The sequence below is a fragment of the Pelodiscus sinensis genome, chromosome 1 (genome assembly GCF_049634645.1).
Source record: "Pelodiscus sinensis isolate JC-2024 chromosome 1, ASM4963464v1, whole genome shotgun sequence".
Classification (NCBI taxonomy): Eukaryota; Metazoa; Chordata; order Testudines; family Trionychidae; genus Pelodiscus; species Pelodiscus sinensis.
The window spans coordinates 301,435,068-301,457,716 of record NC_134711.1 but is presented as its reverse complement, the minus strand read 5'-3'; the positions used below and the strand labels follow the sequence as shown (position 1 = coordinate 301,457,716).

General features: G+C 42.5%; 1 protein-coding gene across 9 annotated transcripts; it reads right to left on the bottom strand.

Moving 5' to 3' along the window:
• Nucleotides 1-1,522: 1,522 nt before the first annotated feature.
• RNF6 (ring finger protein 6) lies at nt 1,523-22,480 on the bottom strand. 9 transcript variants are annotated; one of them, XM_075919246.1, is made up of 8 exons: nt 21,885-22,030; nt 21,207-21,403; nt 19,427-19,460; nt 16,519-16,624; nt 15,646-15,756; nt 12,932-13,144; nt 11,182-11,289; nt 1,523-4,077 (listed from the first exon to the last, which is right to left on the bottom strand). In XM_075919246.1, exons 5-8 carry the CDS (start codon nt 15,722-15,724, stop codon nt 2,324-2,326), a joined length of 2,154 nt encoding a protein of 717 aa, XP_075775361.1. In that variant the 5' UTR covers nt 15,725-15,756; nt 16,519-16,624; nt 19,427-19,460; nt 21,207-21,403; nt 21,885-22,030; the 3' UTR covers nt 1,523-2,323. The 9 variants fall into 9 exon arrangements, with proteins under 9 accessions (XP_075775361.1, XP_075775363.1, XP_075775362.1 ...); XM_075919248.1 differs by lacking the exon at nt 21,885-22,030 and adding an exon at nt 22,289-22,480 and having other exon boundaries at nt 16,519-19,460; XM_075919247.1 differs by having other exon boundaries at nt 16,519-19,460; nt 21,896-22,052.
• Nucleotides 22,481-22,649: the final 169 nt, after the last annotated feature.

The window sequence follows — 22,649 nt, the reverse complement described above, 5'->3', positions numbered from 1 at the left end:
GATTTGTGTGTTGTTTAGGTCCCACGGGGGCTATGCACCTGAATAAAGTGTCAAGTACCTTTGACTAAGCCTTCCCAGAGCTGAGCTGATTTTAGTTCCTGTGTTGCTCTGCTGTGGGCTGCGTTCCTAACGCTGTACTATTGCAGAAGGAGACTGGAGGGTCCAGCTCAGTTGGACAGGATGATAGGGCACCCTAGAGGGCAGGTAAGTGGGCTCAGTGGTATTTAAGCATATTAAATGGCAGTCTCTGGGGGATCCCTGCTATCTGTGACAGGTTTGGTCACACTTCTTCAACACAGATATTGAACACTGAGGAAGAAGAGAAACTGACTGAGATCTACTGTGATTAACAAACTGAAAAGGAGTTTCAGAAATCTGTCCATGACCAACTTTTGGCTGAGTTTAAGAAACAAGTACCACCTTTTGGCAGAAAAAAAAATACTACAGTTTGTTACCATTTTTAACAGCATACTTATGCGAGAAAGCATTTTCCACGTATGCACATCTGAAAACAAAATACAGAAGCAGACTCAATGCTGAAGCTAAGACTTTATCATTCTCCAGTGGCTCCAGACTTCCAAAAGCTATGCAGATCAAAGTAAGCACATCCATCACTCTGAGGAGATTTAAACTTCAAGACTCCTTATGAGAAATTGAAAAGAAGATAAATATTTTTTTGCTGTTTTTTTTAAATAAATAGGCTGCTAGTGTTATTATAGTCATGCATTGTTTGTCTGGACAGCTCAAGACCCAAATGCCTGTGTACAAGGAACTCTTTATGGGCAAGTCACAACTCCCTCCCAAACTCTGCACCCCCTCCTTTATCTCTACTCCAACTGAGAATCCTCTCCCACACCCATGCCCCTTCCCAGACCCTGCACTAGTTAACCATTACTCAGTAACACAAAACACATCCTGAGTACACATGCCCTAAAATTCTGGTGCTTCACACAGACTTGAAAGAAATTAAAAAATAAGCCAGACCTGTTCTTAAGTGTACATTAGCACTTCTACTGAAGTCAATATACAAATATGTGTATTCTGTTACTTGTGTACATCCACATGCACACCTGGAACAAAGGAAGCTACGCTTAAATTCAGTGTAAAGGTCATATATTAAGAATGACATCTTCCTCTCACCCTATAGAATATGATGGAATAGTAATTCACCTGAAGCCTTCATTTTGTTTTGTTCCTGTTGCAATTTCATGACTTTATAAGTTATTGATATAAATTTTAAGATCCGATATTATACAGGAATGTTTGGAGAAAGCCTAGCTTTCTTTACACTATTGTTGTCATTCCATGTGGTTATCAGAGTTTTTAAAAGGACTAATAGTGTAAATCTGTGTTTTTATACAAAAGTACAATAAATCTGTATTTTCAAGTAGGATTTAGAAATCATGCCTGTTACATGATGATCAAGGAATTCTTTCCATCTTCAAATCAAGGAATTCTTTCCATTTTCAAATGAAAGTGTCTTAAAAACATGAACTAGGATTAAATAATTTCAAGGCAAATAAAAGCTTCTTAAATGTTTATTTTTTTCAACGAGTTTTTATGTTCAAATGAGGCAGGCATTCTTAGAATTGTCATTTTGAGTGATCTGACTGCTGACTATTGAAAGACAGTGATTGTCAGAGTCACTGCATTGAATTATGTACATTTCAAAATGTCACTTAATCCAATCCACTTTCAAATAAGAACTTGTCAATATTAAGCACTGTGTAAAACCACATGCAAAAATTGCTATAAAGAAGCTTAAATAGAACCAAACTTGCAGGTTTTCAGAAAGGATATTCAACATTAAAAAAATATACTGTATATTAAATTGAGCATTTCTAGTAACTTAAATATCTTCAACAAACATGTCCAGCAAGATATCCTTCTGTAAAATAAATTGTTCTTAGAACAAAAGCTAATGAATGGCTATTTAGACCCCAATTTCTCAACACAGTAGCAAACCTGTGAGACAAATGTGTAATCTAAATAGAATCCACTGTTAAAAACAAACATACACATAGCAGGACTGATTAACTATTACATTTCTATATTTACAAAAGTGCTTAGCATAAAAACCATTACCTAAAAAAATATAAACTTTATGAAGATCATTTGGCTCTACATACAATACTAGATCAGTGCTTTGGAAGGAAAAAACTTAGTATGTACATTAAGTTTAGGCAACTTTCCTATATTTTTAAATAAGTCTAATAAAAAGCTCCAAACAAATGTACCCTTATCCAAATTATGATTCAGCCTATATGATTCACCATAAATATAGCAGAAGTAAATAACTGAATACTAAATAATATAAGTAACTTTAGCCATTGTCTGCTGAATTAGTCGCTAATACAGGCTGCCGACAAATGGGGCAAGTAGAATTTTCAGAAAGCCAGCGATCGATACAATGAATATGAAACTCATGCAAGCACGGTAACTGCCTTAGCTTGTTCCCTATTACATATTCATTGATACAAACACTACATGTTTTACTTATTTCACTCTCTGTGTTATTGTCCCCATAGTTACGGGTATTTAGATTGTCAATCTGCTCTTTGGTTAAACCTCTCAAGTGCTCATCGTCATCATCTTCATTTAGCAAGAAGAAATGTGCAAGACGAAGAATGGGCAATGTTCCATTTTCAACCAAATTGTTTGCCTCTTGAGACTGTCTGCTCTCCTGATTTTCATTAATGAGACCATAATGTTGATTCCCATCATTCTGTCCACTTGTTTCACTGCTGGCTCCTTCAACATAGCTATGCCTAACTGAAGCCTCATTTAGCTCACTATTATCATTTGCTGCACGTGAGTAATTCAGCTCTGATTGTATATCTGGTAAGTGCTGACGGCCCCTCTGAATTTCTGAATTAGATTCAGTCTCCATTAAAGAGCTCAGTTCTCCAAAACCAGTCATGATTTGCCTTAATATTGACCGAAGAGCCACTGATGAAGGTTCACCAAGCCCAGTTTCTGAAATCCTACGAAGAGGTATCCGTATAGTGCTAACATAGGTTCGCACACCTGCACGTTCTGATCGGGAAATTGTTCGGCGAAATCCACCAGTATCACTTTCGAAAGTAACAGTGTTTTCTGCCATTCCCACTCTAGAACGTGTTCTACTAGCAATACTATCCCGATCTCTATTTTCCCCAGGGCGAATTCTTCTCACCTGAAGATCTAGTGTGATAGTTGGATGTCTTCTAACTGCTGCTGTTGATCTACTAGATTCATCCTCTTCCAATGTTATGCCCAATGTTGGGGCTGAATTAAAAAACTGTGGTGCCTGTGTGCTGCCAACTGTTTGATCATCCGGCTCAGAGGAAGACTGAGCTGTATATCTCCTAGTAGACCTTCTAGAGTTACGGTGTGAATTCCTACTTTGCCTCAATCTAGGCTCCTCAGAATTAGAAGAGCCATCTTGTCTTTGAAGTGGAGAACGGCTTCGACCGCTCAAAGTAGATCTTAACCTTAGAATTCCTAGTCTTTGGCTTGTACTCACCTGAACATTAGCTCTAGCTCTTTGGAGTCCAGTGGATGTAACTCTTGCTTGTCTTTCCCTTTGCCTAGCAACGTGCTCACTAGTGTCCGAAAAAATATGTGCAGTGCTTCTTGTTCTATAAAGGCCTGTTGACTCCCTAGTTCTGTTTCTGAGCCTTCCTAAGACATGAGAAGAAGTTTCTTCAGTGCTCTGTGCTACAGAATTTCTCACAGTTCTGGTCCTTGCAGTGTTAGAAGTTTCACCATGTGAATCTCTTGAAGTCCTGCTCCTAGTTCGTGTGGCTACTGGACTGACTGCTCTTTGATGTCTGTTATCCATATGCATGGTGCTAGTATCCAAGTTTGAGATGTCTATATATTCATCACCCGAAGCTTCAAAACTATTATGTTCATGATTTATGTTGATTTCAAGACTAAACCGGAATTCCCCACTATTTGGATTTGTCCGACTCACAGCTCTCCAGGTTTGATTCCCACTCTGTCCACTGCGAGTAGCATTTCCTGTACGACGAAATGTGTTCAGCCATTCTAGTAGAGAGTCACTATTCGAATTTTCCCCAAAAACCTCTGAATCTGTAAGAAGCAGATATAGAACCCTCTTATTTTTCTAATGTTTAAAATTTTACACATTTTGCATACAATGGTGCCCTCTAACCTATGTACTACCTGCAAGCCTTTTCAAAGCTTTCTTCTTGATTTACATGATTTCAGCAGTAGGTTAGATGTGTGTCTATACTGCTGCTATTTTGCTAAAGATAAACTTTTGGCTTTATTATGCAGTGTAATAGAGTCAAAGTTCAGAAGGGACCATTAAGTTTAACACAAGACACAGAATTCCCCAAGATTAAATTTTAGGGTGTATTTTACAGTAAACATTCAATTTTGATTTTAAAAATTGCCAGGGATTGAGAATCCATCACAGCCCATTGTAAACAGTACCAATGGCTGATTATTTACCCAGCATTGCTTGGGTCCTTAACTCAGTTAGCCTTAAAAAAAAAAAAAAAAAAAAAAGGAAAATGCACGTTTTATTTAAATTATTATATTTTTATTAAAGATTTCTTAAATTGTTAAAACTTTTCCTTTTTTTTAGTATTTTTTTAAATGGGAATTTTGTCAAGTATATTTCCCCCCCCACATAAACTCTTATCATTTGCTATGTTTTAACAAAAAAGGCCTGTAGTCAATTTGATTTCCAATAACATTTTCTTCGAGTTTTCAAACCTTATGCACGCATTCATTTAGCTGTGCCAAACCAGAATACACCAAATTTCTCTGTTTTATCTCTTTTCCGTAAGTTTTATTGAGAAGCAATCCTATTCCAGGTGCGGACAGGAGCTGCAGACAGAGGAGTTTGAGAGGGACCGCAAGAGATCCCGCTGCTGAACAGGCTACTTGGGGAGTACTCGCTTTTGGTGTGAATGCGTTTGCTCGACTGTTTGAATTTTGTTTGTTTGTTGAATTCTGAATCTGGTTTCAGGTGACTGCAGTTTCAGTTTCAGCTGCTGTGGCAGTTGGGACTGAATGCCTGACCCTTTGTCCCCTCAATTACTCTCTTGATTGCATCTGGTCAGCCTTCCCCTGTGTGACTCACGAGGGGGCAGGCCTGGCCTAGGCAAGCATGCTTTAAAAGCCAGAGGCAGAGTGACCAGGGAACGAAGTGGACAGGAGCTGCAGACAGGGGAGTTTGAGAGGGAGTTTGACAGAGGGAGGCCTACGATGGTCAGGAAGACCTGCAACACCTGTGCCAGCACTGCTTCTGTCTTCCACACCAGCGCCTGTAGCCAGAAAGAGCACTTGAGCATGGATGCCGCTACCCAGATCCTGGTGTTGTTTTGCAGGGATTGTGGATTGCAATTCCCACTTACTGATATCCAGGCTGGGGAGATTATCCAATGTGAAAGGTGCCTGCTGGTGGAATCTCTCAGGCAGCAGGTGGCAGAGCTACAGGAGGAGGTGGCTAGGTTGAGGAGCACCCGCATCTATGAGAAATTCCTGGACCGTGTTCATGAGGAGACAGCTGAGGTAGCTGTCCTGGTACACAGGACTGGAGACACCCCACTGGTGGAGAAGGAGATGGCTCAGAGTGGACAGTGGCAGCTGGTTACTTCTGGCAGCAGGCAGTGCTCCACCTCTGCTCCGAACCCTCCCACCATGGTACTAGGAAACCGTTATACTCGTATTTATACAGGAGATAAGCAATTACCCCCTACACCGGAGAAGGAGAAGCCCCGTACTCCCAAGGCTGGGAGGTCTGCTGCCATCACTGTGAATAGGAAACATAGGGTAGTGGTGGTCTGAGACTCTCTTCGGAGGGGGACGGAGGCACCCATATGTCGCCCTGATATTTCATCTCGGGAGGTTTGCTGTCTGCCGGGGGCCCGTATCTGAGATGTTACAGAGGCACTGTCTAGAATTATCTGGCCCTCTGACTACTACCCCATGCTACTCATCCATGTGGGCACTAATGATACTGCGAGGCGTGACATTGAGCAGATCAAGAGTGACTACAGGGCTCTGGAGGTATGGGTGAAGGAGTTTGGAGCACAGGTGGTATTCCCTTCGATCCTTCCTGTTGAAGGTAGGGGCCCAGGCAGAGACAGGTGCAAACTGGAGGTGAATGCCTGGCTGCGAAGATAGTGTCGCCAGGACGGCTTTGGATTCCTCGATCATGGGATACTATTCCAGGAAGGACTGCTAAGCAGGGATGGCATCCACCTTACGAAGAGGGGGAAGATCCTATGTGGATACAGAACGGCTAGCCTAGTGAGGAGGGCTTTAAACTAGGTTCAACGGGGACAGGTGAGCAAAGCCCACAGGTAAGTGGAGAACATAGAGACCTGGGAGATGGGTTGGAAATGGGAGGGAGCGTGGGCTACAATGGCAGAGAGAAAGGAGGGTCAGGGCAAAACTGGGAGGCAAGGACACATCAGGATCGTAGATGCCTATATACAAATGTGAGAAGTATGGGAAATAAGCAGGAAGAACTGGACGTGCTAATAAATAAGTACGATTATGACATTGTTGGCATCACAGAAACTTGGTGGGATAATACACATGATTGGAATGTTTGTACAGCTTGCTCAGGAAGGATAGACAGGGAAAAAAGGGAGGAGGTATTGCTTTATACATTAAAAATGAACACACTTGGAGTGAGGTGGAGATGGACAAAGGAGACGGAAGTGTTGAGAGTCTCTGGTTTAGGCTAAAAGGGATTAAAAACAAGGGTGATGACATGCTAGGAGTCTACTACAGGCCACCTACCCAGGTGGAAGAAGTGGATGAGGCTTTTTTTTAAAACAACTAACATCATCATCCAAAGCCCAAGATTTGGTGGTGATGGGGGACTTCAACTATCCAGATATATGTTGGGAAAATAACACTGCGGGGCACAGACTATCCAATAAGTTACTGGACTGCATTGGAGACAACTTTTTATTTCAGAAGGTTGAAAAAGCTACCGGGGGGAAGCTGTTTTAGATTTGATCCTAACAAATAGGGAGGAACTGGTTGAGAATTTGAAAGTGGAAGGCAGCTTGGGTGAAAGTGATCATGAAATAATAGAGTTCACAATTCTAAGGAAGGGTAGAAGGGAGAACAGCAAAATAGAGACTAATGGATTTCAGGAAGCCGGATTTTGGTAAGCTCAGAGAGCTGATAGATAAGGTCCCAGGGGAATCGAGACTGAGGGGAAAAACAACTGAGGAGAGCTGGCAGTTTTTCAAAGGGACATTGTTAAGGGCCCAAAAGCAAGCTATTCCAATGTGTTGGAAAGATAGAAAATACAGCAAAGACCACACCTTGGCTTAACCATGAGATCTTGCATGATCTAAAAATAAAAAAGGAGTCCTATAAAAAATGGAAACTAGGACAAATTACAAAGGATGAATATAGGCAAACAGCACAGAAATGCAGGGGCAAGATTAGAAATGCAAAGGCACAGAATGAGCTCAAACTAGCTACAGGAATAAAGGGAAACAAGAAGACTTTTTATAAATACATTAGAAGCAAGAGGAAGACCAAGGATAGGGTAGGCCCACAGCTCAGTAAGGAGGGAGAAACAGTAACAGGAAACTTAGAAATGTCAGAGATGCTCAATGACTTCTGTGTTTCGGTCTTCACCAAGAAGTCTGTAGGAATGCCTAAAATAGTGAATGCTAGTGGGAAGGGGGTAATTTTAGAAGGTAAAATAAAAAAAAGAACAAGTCAAAAATCACCTAGAAAAGTTATATGCCTGCAAGTCACCAGGGCCTGATTAAATGCATCCTAGTATTCTCAAGGAGCTGATAGAGGAGGTATCTGAGCCTGTAGCTATCATCTTTGGAAAATCATGGGAGACAGGAGAGATTCTAGAGGACTGGAAAAGGGCAAATATAGTGCCCATCTATAAAAAGGGAAATAAGAACAACCCAGGAAACTACAGACCAGTTTTTAAGTTCTGTGCCAGGGAAGATAATGGAGCAAGTAATTAAAGGAAATCATCTGTAAAGACTTGGAAGGTGGCCAGGTGATAGGGAACAGCCAGCATGGATTTGTAAAGAACAAATCATGTCAAACCAATCTAATAGCTTTCTTTCATAGGATAACGAGTCTTGTGGATGAGGGAGAAGTGGTGGATGTGGTATACCTAGACTTTAGTAAGGCGTCTGATACTGTCTTGCATGATATTCTTATCAATAAACTAGGCAAATATAACTTAGATGGGGCTACTATAACGTGGGTGCGTAACTGTAACTGGCTGGATAACCGTCCTCAGAGAGTAGTTATTAATGGTTCACAATACTGCTGGAAAGGCATAACAAGTGGGGTTCCGCAGGAGTCTGTCTTGGTACCGGCTCTGGTCAATATCTTCATCAACGATTTAGATATTGGTATAGAAAGTACGCTTATTAAGTTTGCAGATGATACCAAGCTGGGAGGGGTTGCGACTGATCTGGAGGATAAGGTAATAATTCAAAATGACCTGGACAAATTGGAGAAATGGTCTGAGGTAAACAGGATGAAGTTTAATAAAGACAAATGCAAAGTGCTCCACTTAGGAAGGAACAATCAGTTTCATACATACAGACTGGGAAGCGACTGTCTGGGAAGGAGTATGGCAGGACTAGGGTTATAGTGGACCACAAGTTTAATATGAGTCAGCAGTGTGATGCTGTTGCAAAGAAAGCAAACATGATTCTGGGATGCATTAACAGGTGTGTTGTGAGCAAGACACGAGAAGTCATTCTTCCGCTCTACTCTGCGCTGGTTAGGCCTCAGTATTGTGTCCAGTTCTGGGCACCACGTTTCAAGAAAGATGTGGAGAAGTTGGAGAGGGTCCAGAGAAGAGCAACGAGAATGACTAAAGGTCTAGAGAACATGATCTATGAGGGAAGACTGCAGGAATTGGGTTTGTTTAGCTTAGAAAAGAGAAGATTGAGGGGGGACATGATAGCCTTTTCAGATATCTAAAAGGGTGTCATAAGGAGGAGGGAGAAAACTTGTTCATCTTGGCCTCTGGGGATAGAACAAGAAGCAATGGGCTTAAACTACAGCAAGGGAGGTTTAGGTTGGACATTAGGAAAAAGTTCCTAACTGTCAGGGTGGTCAAACACTGGAATAAATTGTCCAGGGAGGTTGTGGAATCTCCATCTGTGGAGATATTTAAGAGTAGGTTAGATAAATGTCTATCAGGGATGGTCTAGACAGTATTTGGTCCTGCCATGAGGGCAGGGGACTGGACTCGATGACTTCTCGAGGTCCCTTCCAGTCCTAGTATTCTATGATTCTGGCTCATCTTGGTTCAGTCCAGAGGTAAAAGTAACTCACATTTGTTATAGGCGCTGATGTATCACAACTCCTCCTGCGATGTGTGTGGAGGTGGGGTTGTGAAACACCAGTACCAGTAAGAAATTTAAGTGTGGGGTAAAGTGTTGGGGGGCTCAAGGCAGAGGTTTGGGGTGTGTGGGAGAGTGCAGGAATCAGGGTTGGAGAGTGCGTGTGTGTGTGTGCGCGCGCCTCTTTCACCAGCCTGGCTGCCTCATGCTTAGTGCAGCAGCCTGTAGCAGAACCCTGGTGGCCAGGCTGGGAGCACGCACCACCTATTCCAGCAGCCAAGCGCCCCAAATGGCCAGCTCCTTCTTACCAGAGTGGCATACCAAGGCACACCACTTGCTTTCACCTCTGGTTCAGTCTCTTTCAACATTTGCTGACTTATAACAGTTTTGAGGACAGTACCGGTACTTGATTTTGTGATTGCTTCTCTTAAAACCAAACAGAAAAAAGACAGAATCTCATTTCTGGCACAACCCACTTCCTGGCACAACCGAACCCTTAGGTTACTTTAAGTTTTGATAATAGGAAGCTTTTAGCAGCCTGGGGCTGCAGGAATTGTGCTGGGTTGCTGGCCAGGAGCAGTTTAGGTAAGCACCTGCCATCCAGAGCCTGCATTTGGCAACCCCTACCTCGCGCACCCCTGACCCAGGTCACCACCCCAATATCCAAACTCTCTCCATTCACCCAAATTCCCTCCCAGACTGCACACACCCTCCTGCACCCCAAATCCCTGCCCTGCACTCCCTTCTGCACCCAACCTCCATCCCAGACCCTACACTTCATCCATATAAAAGTATGCCCCTTGACCACTTACCAAAATCTTGGAGCGGCCCCCCCATTAAAAATTATTGCCCACCCCTGAACTATGTTATAGTCTTCATCAAGAAAACTGACTAATCATTCAGCATTCTCTCAATGATTAATAAGGAAGTAGACAAGTTATTTCAATTTTAAACTGCCACATTTTTATTTACTATTTAGAATTATCCCTTGGATAACAAGACTCTGGAAAATTAAGTCTCTTTCCCTGCCCAACTCTTTTCTTCCACCCATTTATACATATAGGATTCCTTCCAGCTCACAATGAAAGATGTGAACCTTTGGTACAATTTTGTTTATAGAAAAAAAAAATCTTCCCACTCCACAGAATAAAAAACACTTATTCTCACACAAATAGAGCTAGATTTTTGGCTCAGTCAGATTAATGAAGGGCCACGAGACTACTCACCAGATCTGATTTCACAAAGAAGTGCTTAGAATTAGATGGATTTTTCAAAGAAATAAAGAGACTGTGATATAAAGAAGTTAATCAAATTTGGGAGCTTTAATCTGGGAATTAAACAGTCTTTTTTGACCTAACTATCTATCTATCTAGGAAGAGAATATTAATTTCAGCATAGAATTTACCTTTTTTTAAAAGAAGGACAAGTTTGTTTTTAAAAAAAGATTAGTTTTTAAAAACAAAATCATTTCTCTCCTAATGTCAGCTGTTGGCCAATTCTATAATAAAGAAAAAAATAGTTTGATCTGTCTTTATTTTTAAAAGGCAGAAATAAGTATGTTATTTCTATGCAAATATTGCTTTTTTGGAGGTAAGGGTCAGGTTGAATAATATGTTGCCAACCTAAATCATTTACTGTGAAGTAATGTAAGTTAATTCACTTTCATAGGATATACATTCTGTTCATTTTGCTACCTGGAGAAAAAGAGTTACACAGAATAAAAAAAAAAAAAAAATAATAAACCAGACTTAGAATGAATGCCACTTGAATAGGCCAGTATTTATTTATATATATTAAAACACCCACACAAAACAAAAAAACCCCAATGTGTTATGTATAGACATAAAGGATGAAAGTTTACCTCCAGCTGTTTCTCCTTCACCTTCCCTATTTTCTACATCAGTTTGAGATGCTAGATGCTCCTTTGCCCCCTCTAAACGTTGCTGTAATTCTTCTGAGGTTATTTCTCCTGAAATAGTTCACATACTTAGGTAATTATGTCATCAGGCTTTCAGTAAGTTATTTTGATTGTCAAGAACATTTGCATATTACTTTTTTATACAATTATAACAATGAAATTGTTTCCTATATTTCTCTTGTTACATCAATATTCAAAAATAATATAAAACACTAAGACATAGAAGAGACACCAACATGATTATAAGATTACTAGAAGATTTACCCAGTATTGCTCAGGTCCTTCACAGCAGAGGGCTGGGAGTGTGCAGGGTGCAGAGTCAGGGTACGGTCTTGGGGATGTGGGGGGCTCAAGAGTCAGGGTTGGGGAGCTAGGAGGGGCCTAGGTAGTGGGGAGTGCAGGAATCAGGGGAGGGGGTTGTGAGGTGCGTGTGTATGTGTGGGAGCTGGGAGGCTGAGGTGTGGGAGCTCAGGACAGTGTTTAGGGTCATGCTGTTGGCCAGTGACTGCTCTCCGGTGCTGTGTGCCTCCGGTGGTTATTCAGGGGTCTCTCATGCTTGCTACCTCTATGTGGTCATTCCTGAGTATTACTATCCCTGCTATCACACCCTTCCCTTTGTTTGGTGAGAAACAGTTGCATTCCACACACATCCCACTCTTTTGTACAACCAAACCTTGACCTTGCTTTAAGTTATGATAAGAAGAAGCCACATACCGAATTTGGTGGTCGTAGCTCTTACCGTTTAGGAGTAGTTCTTAAACAGACTCACAGACAGACACACATACGGTCTCAAATATATAGCAGACAATCAATACAAACACAGACAGTAGAATAAAAGTAGGCACCACAAAGGAACTAAATGTATCTAAGCAGAAGACTGCATGTCATTATAAACTGTCAATCTATTAGCATCAATATGCTCTTAGAATTCAGATGCTGAAAAAATTCTCTTTTATACAAGATGTACTCTAAGTAGGGATGTTAGAGTGCACACAATTAACCATTTAACAAATAACCATATGCTTATCAGTTAATGGTGTCAGTTACATTTAGCCCCCTCGGGGAGGAGGCTTCGCTGGCACAGAGCCTGCAGCGTATGCAACTGCTGAGATTTTCAGTGGTTACAGTTACCCTATTACACAATTTTTAACATGCCTAACTAAAATGTTCATTTAAAAATATCATACTTAAAATTGTAATACACTGGAAGCTCATGTTTTCAGTGTTATCACTTAGATGCATATTAAAAATCTAAACATTAAGATGGTGGCTGTCAATGGCGGCTCACCACTGATGGACAACGGGAGCTGTGGGAAGTGGCACAGGCCACGTCACTACTTCCCACAGCTCCCATTGATCAAGAATGGTGAACCGCAGCCAATGGGAGCTGCAAGTGGCCGTGCCCGTGAATGCTCAAGTAAATAAAGTGGCTAACCCTGATGAGCCACTTCCAGCCTCCAGACCACTTATTGCTCACTCTTGCTTTAAGCTATGAAAAGAATTTGTTTTGCAAGCTTTAATTTCCATTTAAAATCACTGATTGTTAAGAGATATGCCATCAACTTAAAAAAAATCTCACTTTTCAGTGTTCCTGCTACACAGACCAAATTGTACTTTCAGTTACGCTGGCATAATACTACTACAGATTTATGCTGGTGTATGGTCTCCTCTGCCGTAACCATCCATATCTTACCAGGAGTGCCAAGAAGATTGTGGTCTCTCATTAACCTGTAGTCTTCATCACTGAGTTCATTAATGAATTGGTAATAGGCCTCTTCTCTGCTAAGGCGCTCCTGCTGCCATTGTCTCTCATCTTCACCATGACTGTGCTCCATGGGAGAGGCTTGCTCATCACCTCCCCCCAAACGAGACCTAGATCGATCCATGCTGAGATAACCAGGTTGTTCTGAACAAAACCAAAGTTCAGTACAGTGAAGTAAAATTCCAAGATGTGGGTTGCTCCGTTTCTAATTTAAATTAGAATTTAATTTAAATGTAAATACAATAATGCTATTAGTATTAGCTCAACATGAACTAGATTCTATGTCCCTATTTGTCAGGTCAGCTCACCAAGAATATCTTGCTTTGCAGCTGCTTAAAACAATAATGAAAGTCATCCTCTTGGTGAAAAGACATCAAAGTCAACTTCTTAAAAATAAATCAAACAGTTAAAGTTTTATTCTTAGCCTTATAAAAATAAAGAACTAAACACAAAATTTCAATTCCTTCCTCTCACTGCAATAGCCATTCTGAAGTCAATCACAACAATGTTTTAGGAGTAAGGAGAAACAGCACGAGAAATTTTAGTTAAACAAATGTAATTACCCAGCACAGAATTATGATGCAATAGCTGAGTTATTAGTATAAAGATCCAAAGAACAGTACTCTTCTCCAATGACAAATAATGAATGCAGCTTTACATCATATCTAAGGGATAACCACTTCCAGCAACATAAACCCTATAAGGTCACACTGGGGAATTGCTTCACGTCTAATAATGCTTTTAGGTTTTTTGCAAGTCTCTCATCCAAGCAGCAGACTGACAAAGGGATGCATAATTCCGTCAAGCTCAGAATCAGAGAGAAATGACTGGATTCTTTTCACACACGCAGTTTCTTTTGCTGCCAAGACAGGCAGGAATTCAAGGATAAATTGATTGCAAAATTTATTAACAAAACATGAGCAAGTCCTCTAGTACTGACAGTCCAGCATTTTTAATAGTCCATTTTTACTGGTTACAAGTTAATTAATATTCCCTTCTCATACTCTCTGGTGGAGAGTCCATTATAATCCCATCCCTGGTCTTCTCACTTTAAACTCTCTTACTTTAAAGTAATTTTATTTGCCCTCGTGGCTTAAGCTATCTTTTTAATCACCTCCAAATTTACCTTCCTTCCACCCCCAAACCTGTCTCTTTATATTAAATCTTGCATCTCAACTTGTTTCTCTAACATTCCCACCAAATTAAACAAGAAGTATTCAAAATTGAATTTTTCCCACCTCAAAAAGAGCCCATTGAACCTCTTTTAGCTGTTTCTTGACTGAAATATCATCGTTCCTATCATATGGTTGGCATCACGGACTTCTCTTTCTTTCATCCAGGTTGTGACCAAATTTTGTTGTTTCTTTCTTCCCAGTATTTTTATGATTATTTCCATCCACAACCAAAATTTTAGCCCATGCCTTCATTTCCCCCATCTTGCGTACTGCATCCTCTTAAATAATACACAGCCTTTAAATCCATTCAAACCATAGCTAGTAAGTCAATCTCCCTGACCATTTTATCACTTCTGCCTGATCCAACCACTAAGAAACATCTCTCCTCGCTGACTTTAATAAGAGTTGGATTGAGCTCTCAGTTCCTCCACCTGCTCCCTTTTGTTCCCAACATTAAGTTCAAACTGCTTGTTAACAGGCTTCTTCATAGCTCTGTCCCTTCTCTTATGTTTCCACTGATGCCAGCTTTCACTAGACCATCACGTCTGTTTCTCTCAATTATTTTTGCACTTTCTTCCATGATAATTATTATCTGGCAACTATTGCTGTACAAAGGCATCATCAGATTTGTAGATCACCACGCTCTGCACTGCACAAAAACATCTTCACAGGCATAACCTCTGCCCCAAACGTTCATAATCCAAAAACAACAAATATATATAGCATAGAAAGGGATCTTTTTGGTCACTGAGCCCAATTTCCGATTATCACAGGCAATCCAGTCAATCAATCTCATACTTCAAATTTATCAAGCTTGACCTTAAAACTACATGTAATAGGGGCAAACAAGCTACCTATTGGAAAGCTGTACCAGAACATCACTTCTCTGATTGCTAGAAACCTCTTCCTGAATTTATTCATGGTTCTTTTATACCTTTTGGTTCTTGTGCCTACATTGTCTTTAGCCTTAAATAGTTCTCTCTCCAGGGTAATTGCTACCCTGATGTATATAGAGAGAACAACTGTATTCCCTCTCACCCTGCATTTTACTATGCTAAACAACCCAAGCTCTTTTGGTCTCCTCTAGTAAGACCAGCTCTCCATTCCTGATTATCCTAGTAGTCTTCCTCTGCATCTTTTCCAGCTTGAAATAATTTTTCTTGAACATGGGTTATCAGAATCGTGCACAGTATTCTAGCTGAGACCCTACCAATTCCTCACACAATAACATTAGTACTTTACCTATATCTTTACTGGAAATAGTTTGCATATATTGTAGGATCATATATGACTTTTTCAAAGCCACATTATACTGGCAGTTTTTATCCTGTGATTAACTAATGTACATGGGTCTTTCTCCTGTTTCCAACTGCTGAGTCTCAAGTTTAAAGCAGAAATTCTTGTTATTCCTTAAGAGCATGAATTTGTATTAAATTTCATCCAATTTCTTAGTCTAATCCTCTAACTCACCCAATTTTTCATGTATAATATTCCATTCCTCCTCTGTACTGATCATGCATCCCAACTTTGTGTCATTGGGAAATTTCATTAGCACACTTCCACTTCCTGTGCCATTAGTCACTAAAGAAAAAAATATTCAAGATTGGTCCTCAAATAGATCCTCAGGGAACTTAATCAGTCATCTCCTTCCAGATGGACAGCTCTCCTTTCAGTATAGCCCTCTTTCTCTGTGATGGAGTGGATAAGGACCTTTGAGATCTCCCTGCTGGAGGCTTTTTGTTCCATCACACTCCACTCCAGGCCTACCTAGAGAGGCTGTGGTGAAGTGGCCAATCCGCACACACCAGACTCAGTTAAAAAGAGCTGCAGGCCCTTAATAGATCAGTTGCTTGTTGGGACGTGGCAAAAGAAAGATGCTCTTTGCTGGATGTGGGAGCTCAAGTGATAACTTCAGCCCTGAGGTAAAGATAAAGTGGAAAGGGGACGTGTGGAAAGCGGCTCAGGGAATAGCAGCAATGTAACAAAAGCAGTAAGTGATTGTTATTTATAGGTTTCCTGGCTTAGGATCCAGAATAGTGGGTGGGCCCACGTCAGGTCACTGGCAGAATGGTCAAGTTTTGAGAAGGGGACAAGTGTTGCTTAGAGGCCCCATTGAAAGGCAGGACTCCAGGGAGAAGGCCAGGGTGGAAACTACTCTGCAAGGGTGCATCTACACTGCAGGGCTTAACTCAAAATAAGCTACGCAAATTGAGCTACATCAATTGTGTATCTTATTTCGAAATAGCTTATAACCCATACAGTGAGGGTTACAAGAGTCAGAGTAAGAAGTCCTCCAGCTTGACAGTATTTTGACATTATAATAATGTTGCTGTGTATACATACCCCAAGAGAGCAGGATAGATTGTAGGCTGGCCCATAACGGGCTGAAATCTTAGTCCAGAGAGGGGGCTAAAGAAATTCCAATGGCACGGACTGGCTCTTTTTCTTTCTGCATTCAAACATGTAAGAATATAGCTTAGAAAGTGCTGAGCCTCTGCAGACCTATCTGGCAAGATTACCTGCCAACAGAGGGCACTACAAGCAGAGAGCAGATCCTCATCTATTGATGGAGGTGCTCATTGGAAATGGGTGGCATCATCTATTAGTCAGTTCTTTATGCAGTTACAGGTCCTGTACTAATCTCCATTGTCTGTATTACAACTAATAATTTCATGTGTGGGACTCATTCAAATGCTTTACTGAAGTCCAGATTATACCTCCTACATTTCACTTGTTTAAAATGTATCAGTTATCTAATAAAAAAAATCCAGATTAATCTGGCAACATCTGCCTTGGCAAATCCATATTGAATTTTATTCCCTTTTTCTCAGACTCATAGACTTTAAGGTCAGAAGGGATCATTATGATCATCTAGTCTGACCCCCTGCACAGTGCAGGCCACAAAATCTCACTCACCCCTCCTAGAATAATCCTCTCACCTATATCTCAGGGTATGTCTACACTACAGCTAATTCGAACTAACGCATCTAGAACTAAAAACTAGTTCGAATTAGCGTTTTGCTAATTCGAACTAGTGCGTCCACATTAAGTGGACCCTGAAGCGGGGTTAAGGATGGCCAGAAGCAGTGCCGGCAGGGCATCAGAGGAGGACTTAGAGCATGGAGATGCTGTCTCAGGCTAGCCGAGGGCTGTGCTTAAAGGGTCCCGACCCCCACCCCGGACAGACAGTTCTCAGGGGTGCCCCACTTGCAAAGCAGTCCTGGCTTGGAGTGCCCGGAGTACCCACACTGGGCACATCACAGCAGTCGGCCATCAGCCCGGCTGCACTTGCCGCAGGCTCCCACTAGTTCGAATTAAGGGGCTACACACCCCTTAATTCGAACTAGCTAGTTCGAACTAGGCTTAATCCTCGTGGAATGAGGATTACCTAGTTTGAACTAAGCGCTCCGTTAGTTCGAATTAAATTCGAACTAACGGAGCGCTAGTGTAGCGCCTATGAAAGTTAGTTCGAACTAACTTTGTAGTGTAGACATACCCTCAGATATTGAAGCCTTCAAATACTTTGAAGACCCCAAGATGCAGAGAATCCTCTAGCTGTGATCTGTACCCCATGCTACAGAGGAAGGTGAAAAACCTCCAGGGCCTCTGCCAATCTACCCTGGAGGAAAATTCCTTCTCGACCCCAAATATGGCGATCAGCTAAACCCTGAGCATGTGGGCAAGACTCATCAGCCAGACACCCAGAAAGTTCTCTATAGTAACTCCTATCATCCCTCCATTGACCTATTTCCCACTGATAATGAATGGTCAATTAGTTACCAAGATCATGTTATCTCATCAAACCATCCCCTTCATAAACCCATCTAGTTTAATCTTGAAACCAGATAGATCTTTTGCCCCCACTACTTCCCTTGGAAGGCCGTTCCAGAACTTCACTCCTCTAATGGTTAGAAACCTTCGTCTAATCTCAAGTCTAAACTTCCTACTAGCCAGCTTATATCCATTTGTTCTTGTGTCCACATTGGTATTAAGCTTAAATAATTCCTCTCCCTCCCTGGTATTTTTCCCTCTAATATATTTAAAAAGTGCAATCATGTCCCCCCCTCAGCCTTCTTTTGGTTAAAGTAAACAAGCCAAGCTCCTTGAGTCTCCTTTCATAAGACAGGTTTTCCATTCCTCGGATCATCCTAGTGGCCCTTCTTTGTACCTGTTCCAGTTTGACTTCATCCTTCTTAAACATGGGAGACCAGAACTGCACACAATATTCCAAATGGGGTCTCACCAATGCCTTGTATAATGGCACTAACACCTCCTTATCCCTACTGGAAATACCTCGCCTAATACATCCCAAGATCGTATTAGCCTTTTTCACGGCCATGTCACAATGGCGGCTCATAGTCATTCTATAATCAACCAGGACTCCGAGGTCCTTCTCCTCCTCCGTTACTTCCAACTGATGTGTCCCCAGCTTATAACTAAAATTCTTGTTATTAATCCCTAAATGCATAACCTTACACTTCTCACTATTAAATTTCATCCTATTGCTATCACTCCAATTTACAAGATCATCCAGATCTTCCTGTATGATATCCTGATCCTTTTCTGAATTGGCAATAGCTCCCAACTTTGTGTCATCAGCAAATTTTATTAGAACACTTCCACTTTTGGTGCCAAGATCAGCAATAAAAAGTTTAAATAAAATTGGCCCCAAAACTGATCCCTGAGGAACTCCGCTAGTAACCTTCCTCCAACCTGACAGTTCACCTTTCAATATAACCCGCTGTAGTCTCCCCTTTAACCAGTTGCTTATCCTCCTCTCAACTTTCATATTAATCCCTATCTTTTCCAATTTAACCAATAATTCCCCATGTGGTACTGTATCAAATGCTTTACTAAAGTCGAGGTAGATTAGATCCACTGCATTTTCTGTTTACTACCCCATGTAAATTGCATCCTGCTCCTTGTTCAGCAGCAAATTCCAGATGAAATTTCTTAAAGCAAAGGGGTAAAAACTAAACTTCTTACACATTTAAATCCTAGAGCTTTTCAGTCCAGATAACTTTACTGTCTCCAAATCTGTCTTTTTGAAATCAAACCTTAGTTACAACTTTTTTTCCACTATTCTCCTATTTAATTTACATTGAATCAACTAGGATTCATTTGATTCAAGGTTTTTCATCACCAGCTTTTCTATAACATAGTTACTATGTCCAAAACAGCATCATGTCTTGTTGTTTCAGTGACTATTTTCTGAAGAAGTTTGTTATACCTACAGATAAATAGGCCCTACCATTATTAACAGCATTTGTTCTCCAATCTGTCACCTGGGAAATTAAAATATGACAATTTCAGATAGAGATCTTTTATTATTAGAGATAAATATGATGCAACTACAAATCTGATCCTGTTTTTACAGCACAGGGCGAGAGCTAGCTTTTATACAAATTCACAATTGATCTAAATGAGAAACTATTTCTACTTCCCCCTCAACTGTCATCTAAGTGACTTCTCTAACATTCTCATAATGCACAGGAAGATGCATATATAAATTCTTATTCATTAAGATGAAAACTGTCATGCAGGCTAATGTTTCTTTATTCAATTTAAATGCTCAGAACTCTGCCCCACTCCCCTTCTCATGCACAATAATGGAATGAGCTCTTTTCTTAAAAACAAGTATGTGATAGAAGAAAACAATTAAATGATCATTTTGTTAATTCTTATGGTAGAATGGTTAATCACAGGCTCGAAATGACTCACGAGCATGTAATGTTATAGCTTCACTGGTCCCAGGATATTGGAGACAAGGTGCGTTAGGTAACTTTTTTTTATTGAATCTACTTCTATTTGAGAGAGATAAGCTTTGGCGTTTACACAGTTCTTCAGGTTTGTGTAAGCTCATCTCTCTAACAAATAGAAGTTGGTTCAATAACAGATTCTCGCCCACTTGTCTTTCACTTCGAACAGTAATCCAGTCTGTTTAAAATAACTACATGGATGCCATTTGCTATCTCCTATTTAACGTTGACTACCATCAAAACAAGATACTTTTGTATTTGAAAGGAACATACTCTAAGGGTTGGTCCACACTAGAAAATTAGATGGACCAAGCTATGTCGCCCAGGCATGTAGAAAAATCCACAGCCCTGAGTGATGAAGTTAAGCTAAGCCAACTAAAGCATGAGGTTAACAGAAGAATTCTTCTCTTAACCTACTTATTAGGGATGTTATATTGCATTGAATCAACCAATTGAGTAGTTGGTGGAATTAGTTAATAAGGGGGGAAGCTGCAGAGCCGCAGTGGGGTTAGTTCCAGACCCTGAAAACTAACCCTGCTAAGCCTCTGCTTTTTAAATGTATTAAGAAGTCCTAGAGACAGCTGACACTTGGCTTGCATCAGATCCTCCCAGCTGCGCCTCTGCCCCTGGCAGCTTTTAATACATTTAAAAAGCAGTAGGGCAGCCAGGAGAACCCAGCACAAACCGGGACAGTTGATTCCCAGCTCATGCTCCATTCCCCTGGCGGTGTCTCTGCCTCCCGTGCCGCCACCCCACCTCCCTTGTCCCCCACATGGAGACAGTGCTGGGGGGAACCAGCTTTTAAGCCAGCTCCCCCTTCACAAGCTCATGTTCCCCCCCCCCCCTTCTGCCTTCCTCTGATAGAGACAGCAGGAGGGGTGCGGGGGGGGGGGGGGGAAGAGACTAGTAGAGTGACTATTTGACTACCCAATGAGCATATGCTTATTTAGTAATTGACGGGTCCCTTACATCCCTACATCCTATATAGCCTTTCGGACATCAATTATCCATGCTGACCAGAAAACCCTTCTAGTTGCTGAAGGTCTACAGGGGTATAGTCATCAGTGCTAAATGTAGACAAGCCCTAAATTAAGGATTTATTAACTATTAAAAAGAACAAAAATAGCAAAACTAACCCAGGCATCTCTCAGAATTCCTCTTCACTTGCAACTGTTTCCACATTCATGTCTGCTAGAAATTACCCATATCACTATGTCACTTTATACATTTCTAAAGTGTAATCCTTTCTACAAGCAAAGAATTAGCACTCACTTCAATCAAAGCGCTCTATAGCTTATTTCTCCTCTTGGCCTCTTCCCATTAATTTGTACCCGAGTTTCAAAGAAGTGAGCATTTTATCAAGGGCCCTTCCACGTTGCTGCGGCGACAGTGTAGATGAGGCGGCCTCCCAGGCACAGGCGCCACTGCTGTCACGTCTGACCCTCCGGGCGGGGCGAGATCCCCAGGGTCTGAGGGAAACAACGGCGGCATCCCCACGTCAGTAAGGAAGCGCCAAGAACTGGGCCTGCGGGCCCGGCCCTACACCAGCCCCAGCGAAGCCCCCGCAGGCGCCAGGGCCAGGGCCTACCGCCCCGCCCCGACTCAAGGCTGCCGGCCCGGTCCCGGTCCCCGCCCCCGCTAGCCGCTCTGCGACTCCGCCGCCCGCGGGGTGGGGCGAGCTCCCCGCGGCCCCCTGCCCGGCGCCGCCATCGCTTAGGGCCGGCGCCTGCTGTCAGACCGGCGCGGGGGTGACTGACATCGCGCCTCTCGCGGCCAGGCACCAATCACAGCAGGGCGCGGCGGGCCCTGGCTCCGCCCCCCGCTCCCCCAGGAACCCTGCTCCCCACCCGCGCTGCAGAGGGGCCTCGCCCGCCGGGCCCACACCCCCTCCCGCGCTGAGCCGAGCCGCCCAATGCGCGTGGGGCCGGCGGCTGCTCGCATCAGACTTACTCGCCCCTCACCTCCAAGCAGCCGCCGCCAGCGCCGGAAAGAAGCCGATTCCCCAGCCCCGCGCGCTGGCGACGTATCGGCGATTTCCATCCGGGCGGCTGCACTGGACCGTGAGCGCAGGGTTCCGCACTCAGGCAGGGGCTGCCCTGGGCATGCGCACACGGGTGACTCACTGCTGCGGAATCTGGAAGGGCCGGGGCGGCGCGTGAGCCCTGGGGTTCGTGTCTCTGGTCCATGGCAACATTCGCAAGCTCCATATGTGGCGAGCCCAGCTCCCCGCGTGGTGAATGGGCTCGCCCCCACCCTCCTCCATTTCCTTATGGCTTTGGGCTCCCTCAGCATCTGCTGCTGTGTGCACCCACTGCATGCCTCGCCCTGGCTGCTAATGGAGTTAGGCCACTTACCCCTGCTCCTCACAGCGAGATAAGGGAAGTGCCGCCCCTCATCGCATGTATGCAGTGTTGTCGTCCCATCAGACAAGGTAGATGAGGCAAGATTGCCAGAGACTGAAGAAGCAGACGTAGCAGGACAGGTTTCTCTGACATGGCTCTGTCCAGCTCTGAAAACTGCAGTACTATGGAGGATCTTCTAGCACAGTTGCAACAGAGCCTCTGGCAGGGGCTGACATACTGACGGTTAACTAATAGTCAATGTATGAGATACTGTACTCCCACCTTCTATTGGCTGAGCAGAAGGCACGCCCTTGACTCTCTACACCTAGGCTAGGGGAGCTGACATACAATGCTATACCTCCCTTTCCATAGT

Coding starts and splice junctions, on each gene's coding strand:
- RNF6 (XM_075919248.1), bottom strand. CDS start 15,724: ATGAAATTTCCCAATGACACAAAGTTGGGATGCATGATCAGTACAGAG. Junction 13,145..15,645: donor TATTATACATGAAAAATTGG/GTGAGTTAGAGG, acceptor GGTTTTGTTCAG/AACAACCTGGTTATCTCAGC. Junction 4,078..11,181: donor TGAAGGAGAAACAGCTGGAG/GTAAACTTTCAT, acceptor TGCTTCTTACAG/ATTCAGAGGTTTTTGGGGAA.